Source organism: Mytilus trossulus, chromosome 13 (assembly GCF_036588685.1).
Source record: "Mytilus trossulus isolate FHL-02 chromosome 13, PNRI_Mtr1.1.1.hap1, whole genome shotgun sequence".
NCBI lineage: Eukaryota > Metazoa > Mollusca > Bivalvia > Mytilida > Mytilidae > Mytilus > Mytilus trossulus.
The window spans coordinates 34,631,585-34,655,304 of NC_086385.1; the positions used below are offsets into that span (position 1 = coordinate 34,631,585).

At 31.8% G+C, this 23,720-nt stretch overlaps 2 protein-coding genes across 2 annotated transcripts in view; one reads left to right on the plus strand and one right to left on the minus strand.

Annotated features, from left to right (window-relative positions):
• Window positions 1-1,984: 1,984 nt before the first annotated feature.
• LOC134694729 (uncharacterized) lies at window positions 1,985-10,732 on the minus strand. Its single transcript, XM_063555776.1, has 5 exons — window positions 10,335-10,732; window positions 8,375-8,524; window positions 6,478-6,637; window positions 5,245-5,517; window positions 1,985-2,189 (listed from the first exon to the last, which is right to left on the minus strand). The coding sequence occupies exons 1-5, from the start codon at window positions 10,724-10,726 to the stop codon at window positions 2,013-2,015; spliced, it is 1,152 nt and encodes a 383-aa protein (XP_063411846.1). The 5' UTR covers window positions 10,727-10,732; the 3' UTR covers window positions 1,985-2,012.
• A 5,850-nt stretch (window positions 10,733-16,582) lies between these two features.
• LOC134694732 (uncharacterized) overlaps window positions 16,583-23,720 on the plus strand; it is a 68,614-nt gene continuing 61,476 nt past the window's right edge. Inside the window, exon 1 of the mRNA XM_063555778.1 lies at window positions 16,583-16,601. The gene's annotated coding sequence lies outside the window, so the exon portion shown is untranslated. The remainder of the gene's footprint in view (window positions 16,602-23,720) is intronic.

Sequence of the window (23,720 nt, forward strand, 5' to 3'; positions counted from 1 at the left end):
TTTTTTCGGTCATGTAAAGTTTATGGGATAGATGTAGTAAACTTTTTCTTCATGGCCAATCAACATAAAATCAATGGTCAGTAAAATAAGGAAGACGAGAAATTTCAGCTTGTGCACTTTTGTTTAAAGTTCTAACTTGACAAGATAATGAAAAAGAGAGCTGTGAAGATCAACATACAATCTTCAATAAAAAGCAAGTATTGAATACAAAATAGTCCAGTTCTAAACTGTCTCAAATCTCAAAAAAAAGGTATTTAGTTCTCATTTGTAACTATTAATTTAGCACGAGGATGCATCCTCCCACCTGAGAGGAAATCTTTAGTTGACATAAAAAAAATGCCATTTAAAAAAAAAGGCATGGATTGAAATTCCATCTATGGGGTGAGCATCAACATTTTTTAAGTTTCCTGCTGAAGATGTATATAGAACTACTTAATACAATAACATATTTCTTTTTAAGTTAAATTACGGTCAGTAAACTTGTACAGAATTACAAGACCCTGCCCACTTGTTCAATTGATGTCCATCTGATGTCTTTTTCAGAAGTTCATGACAGTTTCGTTTCTCGTTTTGTTTATATAGATTAGACCGTTGGTTTTCCCGTTTGAATGGTTTTACACTAGTAATTTTGGGGCCCTTTATAGCTTGTTCGGTGTGAGCCAAGGCTCCGTGTTGAAGGCCGTACTTTAACCTATAATGGTTTACTTTTTAAATTGTTATTTGGATGGAGAGTTGTCTCATTGGCACTCACACCACATCTTCCTATATCTATCTAGTAAAGACATATCTATGTTTATTATTTTTTTGCCATTATGTATTGGTTTTCAGACCCTTTTCGACTTTTGCTTTTTTACGCACCGTTGGTATCTTCCACTTCCTCCTGTTTACAAGCTATTGTATAATGCATTATCAGAAAAAATATGACCCATAAATGGATTTTAATTTGAGTAGCATGATTGATGTTACAATGGAGCAAAAACTTCTGACCATTCTGGAGCACCTTAGTTCAGCAACTAAGGCATGGATACCCCCTTCCCCTACATTGTAAACAGGGAAATAAAAATCTCACTTGATTCAGGCTCAAAGACACAACTTCTACAAAATTCAACTGATAAAAATTCTTGAAATTCTATGGTTTCAAAGGGGTTGGGGCAGTAGCATCAAAACTGTATTTAAAATTCTAAGTTCAAAGAGCCATAACTCTTAGAAAAAAAAATTCAATCATAATTGCTGTTGATATGCACATCAACATAGTATGTCCTTATTATCTGCAAAGTATAATGATATTCTGTTGTGGTTTCAGAGGAATAAAGATGACAAACTTGTGCACTTGTACATGTATATTTAAAATTCCTGGTTCAATTTTAAGGTGGACAGGCAGACGGATCATAAACATGATAGTTTTATCCTATACAACTTTGATGCATTGGATATAATAAGATGTTGCATGATTGCCATTGATACATCTTTCCATCAAAGAACAAAACAATGTAGAAGTAAGCAACTACAGGTCACCATGCAGCCTTCAACGATGAGCAAAACTCATACCAAATAAGCCATAATGGCGCCAATGTGAAAACGAATACAAAACTATTTCAAATGAGACAATATACGACCAAAATTATTTTCAATTTTTGCGGTCGTATAAAAATCAACAGCCAGACTGACCTTGTGTACAATAAATGAAAACGATTATGATATACAGCAACAAACTGCATTGTAAAATCACTAAACTATAGGCTTCTGATTTAGGAAAGGCATATACAGAAGGAGACAGGTTTAAACATGTGAGTGGAAAACAACCACCACCTAACATAAGACAGTAGTGCAACAGTACAACATATGTCATAGCCTGTTTTTTAGGGGATTTGTAACTAAAATTTTAGTTTTCTCTACTGTTTTCTTGCACTGCTAACTTCCTACTTTTCAGTAATGTATTGTACTCCTAAAATTTGTACTGACAATATATAAAATAACTAATTCATAAATATGGGTACTAACTTTTAATTCTATCACTTTATATTATTGAGTCTAATAAAATTGTCTATGAGAACATTACGATCATCTCTCAAAAGAATGTCCAGAGGAGTAGAATAATATATAATGGCTTTATCTTCCTCTTCTAGTTCAATATTCTCTTTAAGTTTCTTGAAATGAGTGCTTGAGATTTCTAGGACAGTAAAAAATATCTGTAAAAAAGGAAAAAAAAATATGTTGAATTAAATAAAGATAATTACAACAGAACATTCTAAATATAGCTACATTCCTGTAAGTGCCCTAGACTGGTAATAGTGACACCACAAACATTTGAAATTAATCTGTGTTTTGTGGTAATAAGCATATTGTGTACACTTTTTATAACATTGTATTTACCATAAATTGAAGTGGATGGAAACGAACAAATTCAGTAATTTTTGTATAGGTTTCAATCATAACATTTGAACATACAATCTAACTCTCTTTCATCTTGTAACAGTATTAAAACATTTGACTTTTCTACTCTTAACACAAGTATTCCACATTCCAAACTAAAAGACAAATTGAAAGAGTATTGCTTTGCTTCATAAAAAAGAATGGCCAATGTAGATACAAGTACCTTGTCTTAGGAAGGAATAAATCCTACTTTGTAAAGGATCACTCTGATTTAAACAAAAATTTCTCTGAAACTGAAATTATCAAGATGCTTGATTTTTTGATTGACAACATATTTGTTATGTTTGAAGGACGTGTTTTTCAACAGACTGTCGGCATTCCAATTCGAACAAACTGTGCCCCTCTACTTGCCGACTTATTTCTTTATCATAATGAGGCTTACTTCATAAAGGAACTTCTTAGGAAGAAAGATAAGAAGTTAACAATATCCTTTAACTCTACTTTCCGCTATATAGATGATGTTCTTTCACTAAATAATTCAAAATTTGGTGACTATGTGGAACGCATCTATCCCATCGAATTGGAGATAAAGGATACTACAGATACAGTTAATTCGGCTTCATATCTTGACTTACATCTAGAAATTGACAATGAGGGTCTGTTGAAAACAAAACTTTACGACAAAAGAGATGATTTCAGCTTTCCCATTGTGAACTTTCCATTTCTAAGTAGCAACATTCCAGCAGCACCTGCATACAGGGTATATATCTTCCAATTGATACGACATTCCTGTGCTTGCATTTCCTATCATGATTTTCTTGATAGAGGGTTGCTGCTCACAAGGAAGCAAATTGAAATTGAAATTGAAATCATCCCTTTGAAAATTTTACGGACGCCATCACGAGTTGGTTGACCGTTATGGAATAACTGTTTCACAAATGATATCGGATATGTTCCTTACATTGTAACTACAATCCCCTTCCCTTTCATGAATGTAACCTACCGAATTAGACTATTTACTGGATTTGATATCACATAAGCAACATGACGGGTGCCACATGTGGAGCAGGATTTACTAACCCTTTTGGAGCACCTGAGATCACCCCTAGTTTTTGGTGGGGTTGGTGTTGTTTATTCTCTGGTTTTCTATGTTGTGTCATGTGTACTATTGTTTGTCTGTTTGTCTTTTTCATTTTTAGCCATGGCGTTGTCAGTTTGTTTTAGATTTATGAGTTTGACTGTCCCTTTGGTATCTTTCGTACCTCTTTTTTTCTTTTGTTGAAGCAAAACTTAAGTTAAGTTAGAAAAATAGAAACTTCTGCAATTTTTCCCTTTGTAATGGGCATTACTTTAGAATAGTAAAGGTGACACCATCCAAATACAACTATGATTTGTGCTGTGCCTTGCATTAGTTAGCATTGAATATAAGTTTCATAAAATTAGGTTGAGGCATAAAGTTAGAGATAACCGAAACTTTGGGATGACAGAGGTACTGACAAGGGCAGAGCTCCAGATAAGAATTCATTAATTGGGGTTTTTACCCACCATTTTCTTATATAATTGGGTGATAAAGTTTTTTAATTGCATTATCAATTCCAATTCACCCTTCAGGTTAATATCAAATTGGGTTTTTCACCACCAAGCTCCTTAATGTATTGGTTTTTTTCATCGACACAATATTGAATATTTAGGCAATATCAACCCCAATTTTTTCCATCTTAAATTAATATGTTTCTGTCTTTGTTTAGCTCTTTTATTTGGTTTAGGGTTATTTGCTAGCTGTTTTATTTGGTTTATTCACTGAGGAGCAATTGTAGGTTTAATTTGTGTCCCTTTTCAAACCTTTTGCCAGTTTTGTATTTTCTCAAAAAAAAGGATATGTGTATTCACAGGCACTCGTCTTATACCTTTATATAATAAATTCTGAGACCAGAGCCTGATCAGTGGCTGTGTGCATGGTGTGTGTATTCATTAATTAACCGTAAAATGAATAAAAAGTAGTTACTGTATATAAACTCTAATTATACTTGAATGATTTTCTTTTATTCAATTTACATAAATCTGGGTTTAGTTGTCTTTTATTAGAACTTTTGATTTCTGATGCTTTATCATTTCTTAATTGATTGGGCCTTTCACTTTTTCCAACTGAATTCGTTTTTGATGAAACCCCGTGTTTATTAGAAATGTTTTCGTTATGGTACGCACACACGACTGTGCGTTCGATGGACGCTTCCTAAAGACACTGGCTGAGTCTTGTCATCATTATAACTTTCCCTCAGTTTTCCAAAATAAGCCGAAAACATGCTTCTATTCAATATTTTAACTGGACATTCACTTGCGTTTTAATTTGATGTATGTTATGAAAAATCCCGAGCAATGCAAAAAAAATATGACTCCATGACACACGCTAATATGATAAACACCAAGAAGATCGAAATATTTACAAAAACATGTGTACCTATTGAGCAATGGAAAACTCAAACAGGGACCCATTTCAGCTACTTGATGCAGGGATCTATTTTTAGAACGACAGGAAATTTCCAATTATAAATATTATAAAAATAGTTTAAGCGACGACTGTAAACAGATAAGGGTAAATAACACAAACGGTAGCCAATAAAAGGGTGGAGAACTCATGGTTATGGCATATAATTGGGTTTTCCGTTGAATTAATTGGGTTGTTGAACCCTTTAATGGACAATTGCATTGGGTTTTCTATTATTTGTATTGCGTGATCACGCAAATACGCAGCTTATCTGGAGCTAAGTAAGGGTAAGACTTAATGCCCCCTTAATCTAACAACAGGGCATAACAATAATAAATGGCATAAACATGATAAATTTGCTAAAATTAATGAAAGAAGATATTTACCTTTGTGCCATCAACAATTATACCAGGCATTGTTAGTTTAGATTTGTCTTCATCTGTACAATGTCTCCTCAGATCTAATAACAGTTCTCCTGCATGTTGTCCAAGCACCGTACTATTTAAACGTACTTCTAAATGGGTACGTTCTCTAACTTTGTCTTTATATTTTTTAAATTCAGAAGTTCTTTGATTTGATGAAGATGATAAAGGATGGCCACTTATTTTTCTTTGTTTTCTCCATGAAGATGCATGTGTCGAATCATAATTATTCTTCACCTATCAAAAAGATATGTAATGTAAATTAAAGCAAGAATTTGTGGGTAGTGGTGCTCATATAAAGTAAGAAGATTCGAATCAAACAACTAGTGAACTACCAACCAAAGTTAAAAATACAAATCTCACTAACCCATTCAAGGCGTATGATGCCGTAAGCCATCACCTGGGTACCGCCGTATGATGCCTAAATGCATCACCTTGCTACGGCCGCGAGATGCCTGAATGCATCATGGACAACGAAAAATACTCTGACCTACTTTCAGTTGAAATATCAGATCAATTACGTAAAGCTGAAGGCAATGGTATGAGACACTAACAGACCTATAAAAAGCCCCTACATGAAAAATATGACACATTTCAATTGAGAAAACCTGACTTGTAATGAAAAGTATCAGAATACAGGGAGTCTAAGGTGTCTGACAGATCCAACATGGGCACACACCTTTCAATATATCACTTCTCAGCTGCTGACCAAAAATGAAGTCATACTGAAAAATAATTTCTGAGAAAAGTGAAACAAAAAATATAAAGTTCATTCAGTATAGTAAGTTTATCATAGATCTGACATGTGTTCACAAGTTCCAACTCATCACTTTTAAGCTACTGGCAAAATATAATGCAGTATCTAAAAATAATATGATATTTTGTGGACATGCAGCTGATATGACAACAGACAAGGACAAAGGTGATTAAAATTTAGCCTATACTTCTCAAGACAGGTTGTGAGTTCAAAACCCTGCATGTGGCAAGTGCATTAAACTAGTCTTAATTGACTAGGATTATAGTGTTCCTGTTGATGGTTGCAATTCTCACCAGCCACTTCTGCTTGCTCCACCAATTAATATTTATAAACATGATAAACACTGCCCACTGTGAAATACTAGTAGTCAATGGATTGAAACTCGATTTGAAAGTGGAGTTAAACACCAAATAATCAATCAATCAAAGATGCACACTTACCTGAACCACAGGAACTACCATCCCATCACATTCATAATCATCATCATCATTAGAATCACCAATCCCATCTTTGAGAAAGCGTATGGCTGGTTTTGAAATAACTTTGGGAATTCCTATCAAATTCTCCCATACTGTTTCATCACTCTCTGACAATGAAAAACTAAAATAGAGTGATATAATAATGCTTAAAACTCATTACTCAGGGTTTTCATTAATATTATAATTATTATATGATTCCTGAATTCATGGAAATCTTTTGATATCAATTATGGCCATATGTTATCATTTTTGTTTAAAACAAGATTAAAACAAAAACAATAATCTACATTTGAAGTCATTTCAATGTTTTATTTTTAACCTGGGGACTTAAAAAATATATTTAAGAAATAATTCATGGGGGCTTGAATATATTGTGATTTTACCCAAGGTTTGGCCCTTTATGACAAATATTTTACCCTGAGTGATAGTGAGGGGTAAAATATCGGCATAAAGGGACAACCCGTTGTAAAATCACAATATATTCAAGCCCCATGAATTATTTCAATTCTAATAGGGCGAATACAACAATTGTTTTGGATTGAAGAGCTCTAGGTGAAGGCATTATTTGCCATTCCCATAAATTAATGTGCTATTTACATTTGCAATTGATGTAAAAGATTAACGAAACGAACTGAATAAGTTACATGCTTAGACTATTTACAATAATTATTTAGATAGGTTTGGATGAATCTAATTGTACTTATATGTCTTATAAGTATACAAAAAATGGCTTATATAGCACATTTTACATTGTTTTAGCATCGTTTTTTTACGTTTTCTCGTTTGTGGTGATTTTTGGTTTCACAAGTATGTAATTTCCCGTAAAATGCTTACTGTAAACCAACTTATTTTCGCGCGCCATTTATTTTCGTGACACGAGCGAGTAAAAAAATAACGCAACTATAAATCGTAGCGAATATGTGAAATCTTCATCAAATAAATCAGAAAATCGCGAAATTAAATAGCCGCGAAGTGGTCAAGAAAGGGTAAAACGCGAAATAAAGTATCCGAGAAAATAAGTTGATTTACAGTATATTCTGATGTCATACATCTATGACTTTGAGTACATGTAGCTCATTCATAAAAAAGCATATGAAGTGGGAGTACAATCGGAACAGCCCAAACAATATATTCATATTTTTACCACAGGTGCATGTGTACTCAAAGCGTTTGAAGGAAGTCATGTTAGAATATATAGCAAACAAAATTCTTATTCTAAGTTAGAATATATAGCAAACAAAATTCTTATTCTAAGTTAGAATATATAGCAAACAAAATTATTATTCTAAGTTAGAATATATAGCAAACAAAATTATTATTCTAACTGTTTGAAGTGCTACATGTATGAATAAATTGGTGAGTCCCTGTATTATGTGATTGTTGTTGTTTGTAAACTGTGCATAATGTACGTCAAAGTAGTCTGGTGTGAATTACTATATATATAGGACCATCTGTTGTGACTCTGAGGTATATATAATTTTGGTAGCACTTGTTCTCTTTTTTAGTGTGTAAAGAAAAGATTTTTTTCCCTGGAACAGCAAACGACATGTACAAGTACATGAACTTTAAACAATTATACATGTTATACAAAATCTTTTAAGAGGTTAAGTGTAACTGTTAACTGAGACATTTAAACAATGTATGTGCATAAATTTTTGCCACTGTTGAACATAGGACAAACCATTTTGTATTTTTTGGAAATGTAATGCTTCAAAAAATATTGAGCACTATCCAAATTGCAAATTTTTATTTTTGTGACCTAAATAATTAAGCTAAATTTCATAATTTTGGCATTATAATAAAACATCTTTAAAATTTCTGAATTTAACGTACCCACCCCCAAGTCTTGAATACTTACTCAACCTCTAGACAACACAGTTCAGCAAACGTTGCAACAAATTTAGTGAAGTTTCCTTCATAAGCTTGTTTATGTATTCTTGTTGATTCAATATCTTGAACAAGCTTTTTAAAAGCTTTAGTAAATTTAACCACTCTCTTCCTGACATTGCTACAAAAAAAATATACAAAAAGTGAATGGACATGATGGAGGAAACATGTTATTGTACAATGTGCTCAACGTCAGAAGGTTATTCATAAGACACATCTAGCATTTCATGTACCTAGGGTCACTCAGTGACCAGGTAAAAAAACAAATACCAAAAGTGTAAATAAAAATGTACATCTATAGCTAGCTATATAAAATTCAAACTTAGAGTGGGTGGGGCATATTGGCCCTGGACACATTTATGCCCTGGACACATTTTCTTCGTTTTGCTATTTTTCTGTAATATTTGTGTGCATTACCCAATACTTGCTAGCCTAAATACAAAATGTAGATGGTTAAGGCTCACAGGCTTAGTCTGACAGATTGTGATGTTTAAACTGTTGATATTGTTCTTTACCCTAATTCCAAGGTTATTCGCACATATTAAGAAATGTGTAAGTGTTTATAAAAGATTTAGGCAATTATGTAAGATTTATATGGCAATCATGTGCAGTCTTAAAGTAAATAGTTGTGAGAAAAATTGTATAGGAATGATCTCTCAAGCTAATTCATGTAATCATGGTAATTGTTACTAAACATTCATTTTTATAATATTCTGTAAATTCAGAAATTATTGCTTGCATCATATGTGCATTTATCATTGTTTATTATTGCGATTTTGTCATTTTTGACTTAAATGCGATTTTAATTTCTACGATTTTGAAAAAAATCCTGTTAAATTCATATAAAATATTCCAAATTACGAGTTTATTTTATTGCGTTTACAACTCAGTCGCAATTTTCGCAATAATAAGAACCTCACATTAATTTCTGAATTTACAGTACATTATATACCAGGATAATCATGATAATGAGGATGGTCATATACATTACGGTGAAAATATTTGAATGTAGGTCGGATGCAAGTGGAAATGAACGAAAACTATCGAATAGTGTGGCAAATATGGGTCACTCATTCTAGCTATAAAAATTTATATAAGGAATAAGAGTATGTATATATCATGTATTTATATATATAAGTAAAAACACAAAAATACTAAACTCCGAGGAAAATTCAAAAAGGAAAATCAAAAATCTAAAGGCAAAATCAAAAGTCCAAACACATCAAACGAATGGATAACAACTGTCAACTGTCATATTCCTGACTTGGTACAGGCATTTTCTAATGAAGAAAATGGTGGATTGAACCTGGTTTTATAGCTAGCTAAACCTCTCACTTTTATGACAGTCACATCAAATTCCATTACATTGTCAACGACGAATGAACAAAACAAACATACTCAAAGAGTAAAAATGTCAAAAATTATATTTAAGTCATTGTAAGTTTAAGTATTCTGTTTAGAACTATCAAAACAATACACATGAATCATGATTTTCATGACTTTATTGCACCTCAAATAAATATTAATGATAATTGGTTTATTAACACCGTCACATAGTGGTAACCGTGGTTCCTATTAAAAGACGGACAAAAAATACCATGCATGACCCTGAGACTACTATAACACATGTTATAGTAGTCTCAGCATGCATGACCACATTAGGACAAAAAGAAAATAAACTGACACCATATGGCCAATGATGGCTAAAAGAGAAAAAATAACAAACAGAAAAAAATAATACACAGCACACAACTGTGACACACCATAGAAAACTAAAGACTTACATGTAGCAACACAAACCCCACCAAAAACTGGGGCAATTTCAGGTGCTCCAGAAGGTTTCAGAACATCATGAACCACATGTGGGACCTTACGTAAAAATTGCAGTATTGATAGTGAATGCCAAACATAGATTATACATATATACTCACATGTTCGTCTCAGTTTTCAATTCTTTCAGTATTTGATCAACATTTCCTTTTAGACTATCACTATTAAATAAGAATTTATCATAATTTTCAACATTAAATGTTACATATTTCTTTACTTTTTGAACGTAAGAAGTTTCTTCTTTCGTGAGTTCTTCAGACAAAGATTCAATCTTTTTTAAAACATCCAAAGGATTGGATAAATAATCGACATGATAATAAATATTCAGGTATTTTTCGACCTGCGAAATCGTCCATTTTGAGACACATTTGTTTAAACTTTTTGTCATTAATTTTTCTCCTGATATTGATGAATATGTTGCTAAATCAGAGGACTGGTCTGATGTAGAGCAAGTCATTTTAGCTGTTGATGATTGATCTGGTGTTGAACGCATCGAACAAGCCATGCATTGTTATGACAAGGGATGGTATGAACTGGGGAGCGGAACTTGTTAAACTGTGTTTATTATTTTCTCTTTATTAAATCTGAGACTACTATATAACTGTGTTATAGTAGTCTCAGATTAAATTCATGAATATCAAAGATTTGTATAATCATATATAGTCAATAGAAAATTTAATGTTTGTTCACATGAAAGTCACTGTAATTTCTATATATAAGGATCTATTTTATTTTTGTAATAATATGGCATCAAGCAAAAATATTACTATACACGACTGGCTGATTACCATCTATTTAATTTTGCAATGATCTGTAATTGTATGATATTCGAGACTATTATAATTGTTTATTCTTAACTGGGGTCTTAAAATCTATATACTCTCAATATATATATATATACCCACAGCCGCATACGAACCAGTGCAGTAACGCATATTTGACGCGGTTTTGATGGACTCGTGTTGCTCAGTGTTTATTTTTCTATGTTGCGATTTGTGTAATGTTGTTTGTCTCACGGTTTGTCTGTTTTACTTTTTTATATCTATATATAAGTGTTTTAAATTAAAAGCTACAAACGGACTATATGTCTTTGGATTGAGTTAAGCCATTTCAATGTGTCTTTCTATGTTGTGATGTTACACTTTTGTTTCAGGTAAGATCAGGTAAGGGTGAAGGTTGGAACCTATTAAAACGGTTTAAACCCGCTGCATTTGTGTGCAGTTGTCCTTAGCTAGGAACCTGTACAGTGTTTGTCATTTGTTGCTGCGGTTCATAAGTGTTTCTCGTTTCTCGTTTTTAAGTAGACCTTAGTCCTTTCAAAGGGTTTTCCCGTTTGAATGGTTTTACAGTAGCTTTTTGGGGGCCCTTTATAGCTCTTATAGCATGCTGTTCGGTGTGAGCCCAGGCTCCATGTTGAAGACCGTACTTTGACCTATATAGTGGTTTACTTTTACTTTTATAATTTGTGACTTGGATGGATAGTTGTCTATTTGACCACATCTTCTTATATCTTAGCTTGCATTAGTATTTTATTTCAGTAAATCTTTTGGCAGACTCCTTCACAACCAAAGCCCAATGTTAAGTCAGAGGAAATATCCATTTATAAGGGCGTGGATCGGGTTTACATAATTAGGAATAATGTGTATTAGACCGTTGGTTTTCCCGTTTGAATGGTTTTGCACTAGTAATTTTGGGGCCCTTTATAGCTTGTTGTTCGGTGTGAGCCAAGGCTCCGTGTTGAAGGCCGTACATTGACCTATAATGGTTTACTTATTTTTTTTTCTAATTGTTATTTGGATGGAGAGTTGTCTCATTGGCACTCACACCACATCTTTCTATATCTATTTAAAATAAACATTGGAGAATAATTGACAAAAAGTACAACGAATAGAGGAAATGGCATAAAAAAAAGATTACAGAAATGTAGAACAACCCCAGAAAGTATCAATAGACGGAGACGATTTCCATATAAAATATAAAACTACACTAATTCTTCTTCTATTCATTTCAAAGTATAAACAAGGCAATTAATCAATAGCAAAATATTACACAAAGGCCATAAAAAAACCCAACATACAAGTCAAAATAAAAGAAAATCAGATATCCTGCCGTACATCTGAGATTACTACCGTTTTGTTGTTTAATTTGTGTTGTTGATTTTTGTATGTTGACTATGTTTTTAATTTTTGTTTACAATGCATGGCGAACATGCAAATTGTCTTCGGCTGAACACGTTTGGATATCCTTTTGATTTTCAACCCCTGTTTGAGAAAAACCACGTGAGAAAAATACCAACCCTGTCGACAAATAGGGGGCTATGTTATTATGCTTCCACTCATAACCATCTCTGAAACCAATTAGAAAATTTTCAAATGCTAAAAAAAACCTGTTAGCGAGCAACTATTTAACTTCAAGGGGGATTTGAAGGGTAATGGTTTTTTTTCGCTTTTTAATTTTATTTTTCGACGCTATCAATCACATACTTTTTTTGTAAATTTTAACGCTCTAAGGTTAAGGGAGATCTGGATCCACTTCAATCCAACGTATATACACATTTTGTTCACGTACTATCCCCCTTTTGTTTGTAGCACAAACGCAAGTGTTACCATCAATCAACCGTTTTCGCTTTATCTTATATGCATTGTTATTTCCTAATAAAACTTGTAAATAATAGCTTGGAGCTAATTGTGGTTCCGCCGTTTCGTTTTGTTTCAGTTCTTATGGATTCCCCCTTGTATATCAGAATTTTTGTTATTTATTCACAGGTGCACTACGTTTGCATACGATGAAGTATTTTATATATACAGGTGTTAAAACAAATCCTGGTTACAAACTAAAACAGAGGAAACACACATCAACTATAAGGGGAAAACAAAGGAACAATAGAAGCACTGATATGCAACAAAAACAAACGCCAACATACATAGAAACACACTATTTGATAACAAATGCAACATTCCTGACTTGGTAGAGGTGACGGCTTAGTTTAGAGTGTATAAAGTAAAATCACAAAAATACTGAACTCCAAGGAAAATTTGGTGATTTGGTTAGTATCTTAGATTTTCTGTGGCATTGGTTTTCGAGTTGTCTTAGAAGTCGAGCTAGTTGATCCAAAAAATCTCATGATTCAAAATTAAAGTTCTTCTGGTGAAAACAATAAAGTCAAGGTCAAATTGTTGAATTGAACTTAAACTTCCTTTATTTTGATATCAACATGATCAATAAATGTTAGTAACATGCATCCGGATTGTTGTCAATATTAAGTCTCTTCGTTACTCAAATGGCAATTTAAATGTTATTAACATCCGGGTCGTTGTCAATACAAAGTCTCTTATTACTGAAATTCGTCTATGATATATTAAATGAAATCCAACGGAACGACAAGTTAAAAAAAAAAGCATTTAAATTGGTCTACTGATTTTAAATTCGTCAACCTCCATTATATTGCTTACACACCACATAAAATATTCCGTGAGATATGGCAATCGCAATTTCTGGTATTTTATATCCGTTTTAAAATTCCCCGTTGAAATAATCAATTTAGTGCACATCAAATCGTTTCTTTTCTCATATAACTGATAAATATATTTGTTCATGTATAGTCAAAGTTGGTCTCCTTAACAACATAATTGTGTATTTTATTTTAAAAGGTGATCCTCAATGCTCTCCAACTTTGTACTTGTTTGGCTTTATAACTATTTTGATATGAGCGTCACCGATGAGTCTTATGTAGACGAAACGCGTGTCCAGCGTACTAAATTATAATCCTGGTACCTTTGCTGATTGTCAAATACAGGAAACTGGCTGAAATTATATATTTTTATTCTTAATTTGAAAATAAACTTTCTGTTTTGATTTTTTTCTCGGAGTTCGGTATTTTTGTGATTTTACCTTTTACCACTGGATTATATTTTGTACCTGTTCAAACTGTCAACGTTTTTTATGTAAAAAATGGGTCTGTTTGTCTTTTACAATTCAAAATATAAAAGTATAAAAATAGAATGGTTTATATAAACATAAGAAAGGTAGCATTATTCTATTGGAGTATCTGTACATCAGTTCGATCTCCTTTCAATATATATGTAAAGACATCATATTAAGTAAAGGAAAAACTTTTTTTTTAATTTTACATCAAACACGCGAATAAATTTTCGCAATTTTTGTTGCAGCGGATAGGTTGGAACATTTAGCAATTAATTTGTAGAAATATTTGATTTTAGAATCAATCGATCAACTAAGGAGCATGTTGATATTATTAAAAATGTATATTAATTTGTTTTTGATATGGTAAATACTTTTGTCTTTTCTTTTGATATCAATATGAAAAAGTACAAAAATGTGCTAAAATATAGTAGGCCAGGAAAAAGTCGATGTATGCTGTTGCAAAGGTATAATAGTTAAACAGAAAGATGACACACAACATTAATATTTCAAATGCACTGCACAGCTCTGCATTGGTTACAAATGGTATTGTGTAAAAATGAGAATGAAAATGTGTAAAAGATACAAAAGCTCGACAAAAGAGTCCAAGGCCACTAATGGGTTTTCAACACAGCCCCCTACTTAAAAATGTATACAAGCTCAGTGAGAATGGATGTCTCATTAAACTCCGAAACATATAAATATAAAATAAAAAAAGTCTAACGAAGGTTCGATGCTCCTGACTTGGGAAAGACACACAAATTAGGTTGGGTTAAAATAATTTGGGAGAAAACTAGAGGTCATCTCACCTTGCATGTTAGGAAATATTTTGTAGACTTGAATAAGGCGAGTCGCATATTTTGAACCATAAGATAAACAGAGGGGGAAAGTTATGGGTATCTACTGGTTTTTTTTCTTTCTGGGATCCAAATATATCAGAACAGAGATCCACTATTGAACCTTATAAAAGGTACCAGATTGTTCAGTCTAACAATAAACGCGAAGCAATGCTAGATTTGATAGATGCTTTCTGTGCTTTTATTGTTAAATATTTGTTTGTTCTGAGATTGTGACACAGTGATGCCTGCTTTACCCATATTTTGACTATTTTACATATTATATCTGTTTTGTTCACGCATCGTTGTAAATATAATGGAATTTGATGCGCCTGTCATACAAGTGAGAGGTTTAGCGCTATAAAACCAGGTTCAATCCACCATTTTCTACATTTAAAATGCCAAGTTGCTGTCCATTCGTCTGACGTGTTTTATCATTTGATTTTGCCATTTGATTAGAGACTCTCCGTTTTTAATTTTCCTCGGAGTTCAGTATTTTTGTGATTTTACTCTGTTGCATAAAGGACTTTTGAACGGTGAGCATAAATATCCCGGTTTCCTTGAACAATCATATTTCCGTGTGGTTATTTCAATGAAGTAAACATTGAAATATGTGTTTGCCACGAAGAATTTGACCAAACAAAGGGTCTAAAATGTTCTGTAAAGCGGATCTAGTGAGATATTTTTTTATCATACAGTTTATATCAATTCTGATAAAGAACGACACACTTGATTATTTGTGATTATAGATTGACTGCTTAATTTATTAGTGATGCAAGCCACCTTTAGCACTGTTGTGCTATTTTAAGGCAGTTTGTTCTTGTTGGCAGAGGAAGCCAGAGTCCACTGAGAGAAACGGCGACCTTTGTTTGAACAACTAACAGTCATATTCAATTAGTCGAATGCACCAGCCGCATGCTGTATACAAACACACAACCCCAGTGTAGAGTTTAATTCTTCTTTTAGTAACTTCACAGTGTTGTAAAAGTTACAGTACTGTATGAAACATCACGTTATTGACACATGATAACAAAACAACACCTAACATTTTCATTTGAATGTAGATGCACTTCTGGAAAGGTATTAAGAATAAGTAATTACTGCCTAACACTAACCAATACAATTTTAACACTTTTTTATATAATTTATCCGATGTGTTTCGTTCTAACTAGAATTATTTCAGAAACACACTATTATGTTGATTGTACTCCTTGACAGCAGGAAATTAATAATGTTTATTGACGACATTATAATACAATTTAAGTTCACCAATTTAACATATTTAAAGAACATAATAAAAACAGTAGTCTATTATATACAGTATCCGTGTGCGTTTATATCCATTTAGAAAGTATCATGTTTCGAACTTTTAGCCTTGCTGCATTCAACTTTTTGAATCTTTGTTATTGATTAGCTGTTTGGAAATTTTTTATTTAGAATATTCAAATAAAACGCCCTAAATTTTTTATTTAGAATATTCAAATAAAACGCCCTATCTATATGATGATTTAATATTAGGAAACCCGTTTTTAGCTTTCGTTCACTATATAAATACGCAGATACTAACCCAACCAGCACACATGATATAATATCGGAACCTAGTGAACTATTGTAAGTAAAACATAAATGCATTGAAAAGTGACTTTAATTTTTGAACAAATAGAATCATATTACGATATGGTAAGCATACCACATATTTTTTTTAATTTTAATATTATACATTTAAAGACTTTAAATAACTGAATATCATTATGATCGATCTATTAAGACTTATTCTTTTTACAGTCAAAGGTCATAATGTAATAAAAACTGATTCAAAAGAAACATTTTTTTAACAATACAAACAAAATGAATGTGGTATATTTTTTAATGTGGCAACTATTTACATTGTCAAATGCTGATGATGTAAGCAAATAGTGAACGTATGGATCGAATTCAACAATTAGCAAATACTTTACTGAATAGGCTTTAGAAATGGTGACGAAAATATAACATTTAAAACAGCAACGTATTTATCCATTTCAATAATTAATATAGGTTACAGTACAATGACTGAAAAAAGTAAAAATCATAAAAATACTGAACTCCGGGGATAATTAAAAACGGAATGTCCTTAATAAAATTGCAAAATTAAAAGCTCAAACAAATCAAACGAATTGGCAACAAAGATCATATTCCTTATTTAGTACACACGGTTTCGCAAGTAGAAAATTGCGGATTAAACCTCTTACTTTTTGACAGTCACATAAAGTTCAATTGTATAGACAACGATGTGTGAACATAACAAGCACAATAGATAAAAATGTCTTAAATAGGGATACAGCGGTCAACATTGTACAGTATATGGTAAATAATGAGCTATTGTATGGTAAATAGCGAGGTTGTTATCCATTAAACATTCAGTACATAAAACATGATAACGGATAAATAAAAAAATAATAAAAAGAAGACGTGGTATGATTGCCTATAAAACAGCTGTTCATCATAGTCCAAATGATATCGATGTATAGTACAATAACTTATCGTACACGCTTTAACAATCAGCAAAAACTTCATGTTATAGTCTGATATATAAAGAAATCAAACGAGAAAAAAAATTGCTAATAGCTATGAAAATATTTTGTCAAAATATTACTTCCCTTCTAAACACTTAAAAACTTGATCTTTTAAAATTCATATTATCAAGAACGATATTTACTATAAATTCACAAGACAACGTTCCTGTGAAAATCACAATAATTATATATCAAATTAAAAACACAAACTACACAAATTTGCCATGTGAACGAATTTCTTCAGTACTTATTTAAATTTATTTTTTTCTTTTTATTTTTGAACTGGTTTTAGATCTCAATAAAAATAGCTTATAACTATTGTTCCTGGGTCATCGATTTTGCTAAATTATTTGTTCATTTACTAATTATGCATATAGTTTACAAAATAGTAACTGGCTAATGACTACACGAAGAAAACCAAGCATAAACAATGTAAAACTTGGCATTATTTATTATCTTTAAAGGTTGATTTTTCGGTGTTGACATGAATATCAATTATATGGTCATTTTTATAAATTTTCTGTTTACCAAACTTTAAATTATTGGAAAAACTAAGGATTTTCTAACCCTAGGAGTAGATTACCTTATCCGTATTTGGCACAACTTTTTGGAATTTTGGGTCCTCAATGCTCTTCAACTTTGTATTTGTTTGGCTTTTTAACTATTTTGATCTGAGCGTCACTGATGAGTCTTATGTAGACGAAACGCGCGTCTGGCGTTTAAAATTATAATCCTGGTACTTTTGATAACTATTTGTTTAAGATATTCTAATATTTAAGATAATTAAGTTATTATTAACCTTATTTACCTCTGATTTGTTATATCTATTTTTAGGAAAAAAAATAATGGGAATGTGTATGAGTAAAGTAGGCGCTCTGTCGACAGATAATCTAAAATTAACGTCTCTACCAGATCGTAAAGAAATATATAATAACTTTGTAATGTATCTTACTGAAAGCTATACAGATGCTGATGAAATTCAGAGTAATTTCGTAAGTATACAGTCATTTCTGTCAATCGATTTTATCATATCACAGCTGATTCATTTAAATATCTTCAAATTATAATTTGCGTCTCCTTTTATAGATAAGAAATACATTTTTATCAATTTTGTTAAGGAATCGCGACACTATTATTGTAATTGATTATGAAGTGAATAATTCTAACTTACAGTTTTAACAGATTTGTTCTTTGTCTATAGCTGCTTCATGTGCAGCCAGATATACTGAAATGTTTTTGTTTATAAAAAATCATTCAGACCTTTCAGCGCTAGCGTTTTAAGCAAATTACTAAAATGTTTCAGAACGCGATAAGACCTTTTAGCTTTTCAGCAAATGACTCACAGTGCTTTAAAATACTTAATAACGATCTGTTTATGGAAGTTAACACATTGAATAGCTTAAAATTTCATTCGTTTAATTATGATTTCTGTAAGTGGTGTAAACCGTATAATGCTATGATATAAGTACAAAGAAAACATACAGAAATAAATTTTACAATAAACTAATGCTTTCAAACTTTCGTTCAATTATATATTTGATGTGATTATGTCTACACAAGTATCAAATTAACTTTATATTGCCATATGAAATGATTTTACTCTATTAACAGCTTTAAAACCTGAAGTAATTAATATATTATCTTAGCAAATATATAAATACACGCATTTGGTCAATTTGGAGTATCAGTCTCTCAAACTAGACAGACCAATTATTCATCTATTTTTGTATACTTATCAGAGAAAATTCAAGCATTGTTATAATAATGAATAAAATTATCTAAAAGCATCAAATATATCTGACAAGGAGTACAAATCTACGAGATTGTATACAGTTGTCAGCCTATATGTTTCAAATGATTCAAAATAAAAAAAAAAGATGTACTAGTTACTTGTACATAGGTCTTAAACCCTATTATTCCAGAAATAAATGTTTTAGTAAAGTTCTTAATCACCGCCATTAATACGAGCTATATGAGTAGTGTAATTGTGTTGAACTTCTTAAGATTCTTATTTAAAGTCATAAGAAACCTCAAATCAAAAATAAGAATGCATATATGTTTTTTGTATAACTCAATGGATAGTTTTCATCATAAAACTTATGTGCATATACTTTTTTCTGAAGTAAATTCTATAATTTATTCATATTTTCCGTATGCAAAGTGACCTCAGTGTGACCCATCTCGTAAAAACCCGGTGATCACAATACGCACGAATGTCTTTAAAATAAACTATTATCTGAATTTACATGTTAAACACGTGCACAATTTCCATGCTTTTTTGTCGATTGTTGACAAACAGGTGACAATCGTTAAACTTCGGCTTCAAAACACGAACTTTAATTACCTGACATATTTTCACAACAACACTGACCAATTTAAAAAATTGACGATTATACGAAAAAAATGATAAATTCGTGCACAGAAGACTAAGTTTATGATGTTTGTATGCATTGGTTCAAGAATTGGAAGAACATTACTTTTCACCGGTCACTCGTTTCTTATGACTTTTATTACTTTGAAGCTTTCACTTAACAGTATTCGAAAATAATGTAAGTACTTTATAAAGAAATCAATTGTCAACGATTACACACAAAAGAAATGTAATCAATTATTTTTACAGTATACACCATAAGTCTTCTTTTACTTTTTAAAAACCGTTTGAAACGTGCATGTATCATTGTTAGTATGCGTGTCTTTTCATATTTTTTTGTTATTTTCCTCGACAGTCGTTTAAGTAATTTGGTACGCATTATTTGTTTAAGGGACATTGGCTTTGATTCAGATGACAACAATTCAAAATACGATTTGTTTCATATTTGTATTTATAAAAGCGGAAATTTTAAATTATTTCGTTATAAGCAGTTTGGCCCAAATTTATAAAAAAAAACCAACGCTGTTGTATTATTGACCTTAAATTATGTAACCTCACTGAATCTATTTTCTTACGACCTTTATTTAACACATTCTCTGAGATGGATTACGGATGTACTAGGTGTTTTCAACTGTTAAGAGGGAAACAATGTCAGGTAAAACGAAGGGGACCATTTGATTGACTGATTCGATCCACAGAACATTCTCATTTAGAGTAAACGACGATCAACATATTTTTAAATATATTATATGTTACAAAAATGTCCTAGGAAAAATAAAATTTACCAGCTTGCTACTATTGATAATTTTATTGATATCAGGTTATATTGTCTCAGATTAAAGTTATTTTTTGACAGTATTCCTATGTCTGTTTTATTGCTACCTGTAACTTCTATGTTATATAGGCACCTGCATTTTGATATTGTATTTTTGAAACTATTCCTACATCTTTGTAATTACTACCTGTAATATTTATGTTTTATAGGAACCTACTTTTTAATATTGTATATATACTGTGTTATTTGTCATTGATCAAACTTATTCGTTAGGTGTATGTTTACTTGTTTTTGTTTAAATGGTTTTTTTTCTCGAGTAAAGCCATTTCAATGAATATTTTATAGTGTTTCTGCTTATGTTATAATGTTAAACAACTGTCTTAGGTTAGGATTAACGCTGCCGCCTGTTAAAATGATTAAACCCGCTTCATTTGAATGCACCTGTCCTAAGTCAAAGCCTGAGGTACATTGACACTTACACCACATCTTCTTATTTATATGTATGACCGTCGCCAGTCTTCATCATCTTGATGGTCAATGAGATGGCATTTAAACTAAAGTTCAAACACAAAATTGATACATGGTATTATAATTTGAGAAAGATTTCTGACCATTATTTGACACCGTATGACCCATTACAATCCATAAATTTGATAAATTTACGAAGTGCAACAAACAGCCTTTTATAGCTGACTATGCGCTATGCGGTACTCATTGTTGAAGGCCGTATGGTTACCTATATTCAATGTGTGTGTCATTTTGTTTTTGAGAGTTGTGTCATTTGCAATCATACCACATCTTCTTTTTTAGATGTTTGACGTGTGACGTCAATTATCACTGAACTAGCACCTAATTTTGTTTAGGAGCCAGTGATGGACTACACCCGGGTGCGAGATTTTCTCGCTATGTTGAAGACCTATTGGTGGCCTTCGGCAGTTGCCTGCTATTTAGTTGGGTTGTTGTCTCACATTCCCGATTTCAATTCTCAATTTCATTAAATTGCATTAATATGTATAATTTTCAGGCAACCAACGTGATACAAAGTTCATTTGTGGGTGAAATGATAAGATGGATAGTTGAAGAAGAATTAAAAAAGTTGAAAAAGACAACACTGCTGACAGTTCAGGAAGTAAAGGAAATAGTAAATAGTTCGAAAAAGGTAGGTTGATATTATAAAGTATCTGTTCAAATTTGAATGTGATCTTTTCCGTTGATTGATATATTGCACTTGTTATATAGGTATTTCTTTTCAAGCTAGACTAATCTTGAAAATATTATTATAACCATATACCGATGTCGTAAAACAAAATGTAATCATGCAGTTAATAGATGACATCACATTCAGCTTAAACATGTTACATTTAAACACCCAGATTTGTCCGTCATTAGATATAAAAGATTCAAAAAATGAATTCGACCCAACTGTACTTCTGTCGCTTTAGAATTTTTGTTCGTTTGACCTATGTTTAAAAAATGGTATTTTTTTCTCGTTTCACAACCGAATGTGTCATGTCGTTCAGAGGTGTTAGATAGCAAAGGAACATTTGGGAAAGATGCCCGACACTTAGATAATTTCTGTCGTCACATGTGAAATGAATAACGATTTCAAATAGGACTTCACACATTTACGTCCAGTGGCAAGTTTAATGCATATTCAGAACTAGAACATATGAATTTGACTCTGCTTTGTAAAAAGCCGACAGGCTGAGCCGGATAAATACTTATATGAAATGTTAGATGAACGATTGTCAGTAACAATCATTGCTCACTGTGTACTTGTTAAAGACACTGAATCTGTGGGGTCACCAAAGGTTCTCAACACCTAAATAAAGCAATTCGAAAAACTAATTCGGAATAATTCGATGTGTTGATTTATATCTATAATATAAATCAAAACATAAAGGTTATTCCTGAATAATTTTTCGAATTATTTTATCATTAAAGGCGTTAAGAACCTTTGGTGACCCCACAGTTTAAATTCTATAATAAGTAAGAAGTGAGCAATAGTCGTTACCGACAAACGTTCATCTAATCTGTCCCAGTCAATGGGATAATTTAGGTCGTCAATCAATGGCCAGGACCACACTGTTTTGAATATGATTCGAAGTGTTCATATTAAAAAATTGTATATAATATATACTCAGTTTATGATTGCCTTGATACTATACAATAATCGAATAAAGTGTAGCAGAAACGAATTATTTTCAACACTGAAATAGCGAAATGTAAAAGTACTTACATATAAAAATCATTCTTAATAAACATTATAACATAGGTTCCGTTGACAAATTAGTAAGAATGAATTCAAAACTTCGAAAAATATAAAGGAAAGCATCCAGGAAACAAATGACAGCTGTCAGCGCTTGGTCATTTTGTTAAAAGTTGAAAGATTCCGTCATAGCCGCAAAGCACGCGTTTAAATTATACTTTGTAGATGCACAAATATCAACAATTTTTTAATTTAAAAAAAATAATTTATTCTTGTTTTTAGGAAAAAGATTGGCTAAAAAGATCACAGAAAACAATCACAAATGTAATACACAAGCTTAAGGAAGTCTGTCCCTCTACAAATAATTCCAATTACAACAATCTTTTTGGAAAATTAAAAACAGACTTTTTAACTTTGCTTGAACATAGAATTAAACAAATTAAACAACAATCAAGCGGTAAAGCGGAAACCTCGGATGACGACGAAATAGAGAAGCCAAGTGATCATGTGAAAAGTTGGAATGAATTTAGTAATTTTTTACAACTAGTAAGGGAAAACGAATCACGTTATGGTGTTGAAATTGATGACAAATCTGATCGGTATAAACAACAGATGCACGAGTATTCGTTGCTTTATGAATGTACGTTGTTATTGAAAACAGAAATGGAAGATTTTTCCAAAATATACTCAGGTATACCAAAGGGTAAAACATGCTAAGAAAAAACATAAAAGTTGTCAATCGAGGTAAATGATATTCCGTATCATTTATCATGCATATGAGATAGAATCGTATATTAACTTATAGTAGTGAAAGATTCCA

Excerpts from the sequence above, each read along its gene's own strand:
- LOC134694729 (XM_063555776.1), bottom strand. The coding sequence starts at position 10,726 with ATGCGTTCAACACCAGATCAATCATCAACAGCTAAAATGACTTGCTCT. Across the intron at positions 8,525-10,334 it reads TTGAAAACTGAGACGAACAT|CAATGTCAGGAAGAGAGTGG; the intron begins GTGAGTATATAT and ends TTTTTTTTGTAG. Across the intron at positions 5,518-6,477 it reads TGGTAGTTCCTGTGGTTCAG|GTGAAGAATAATTATGATTC; the intron begins GTAAGTGTGCAT and ends TCTTTTTGATAG.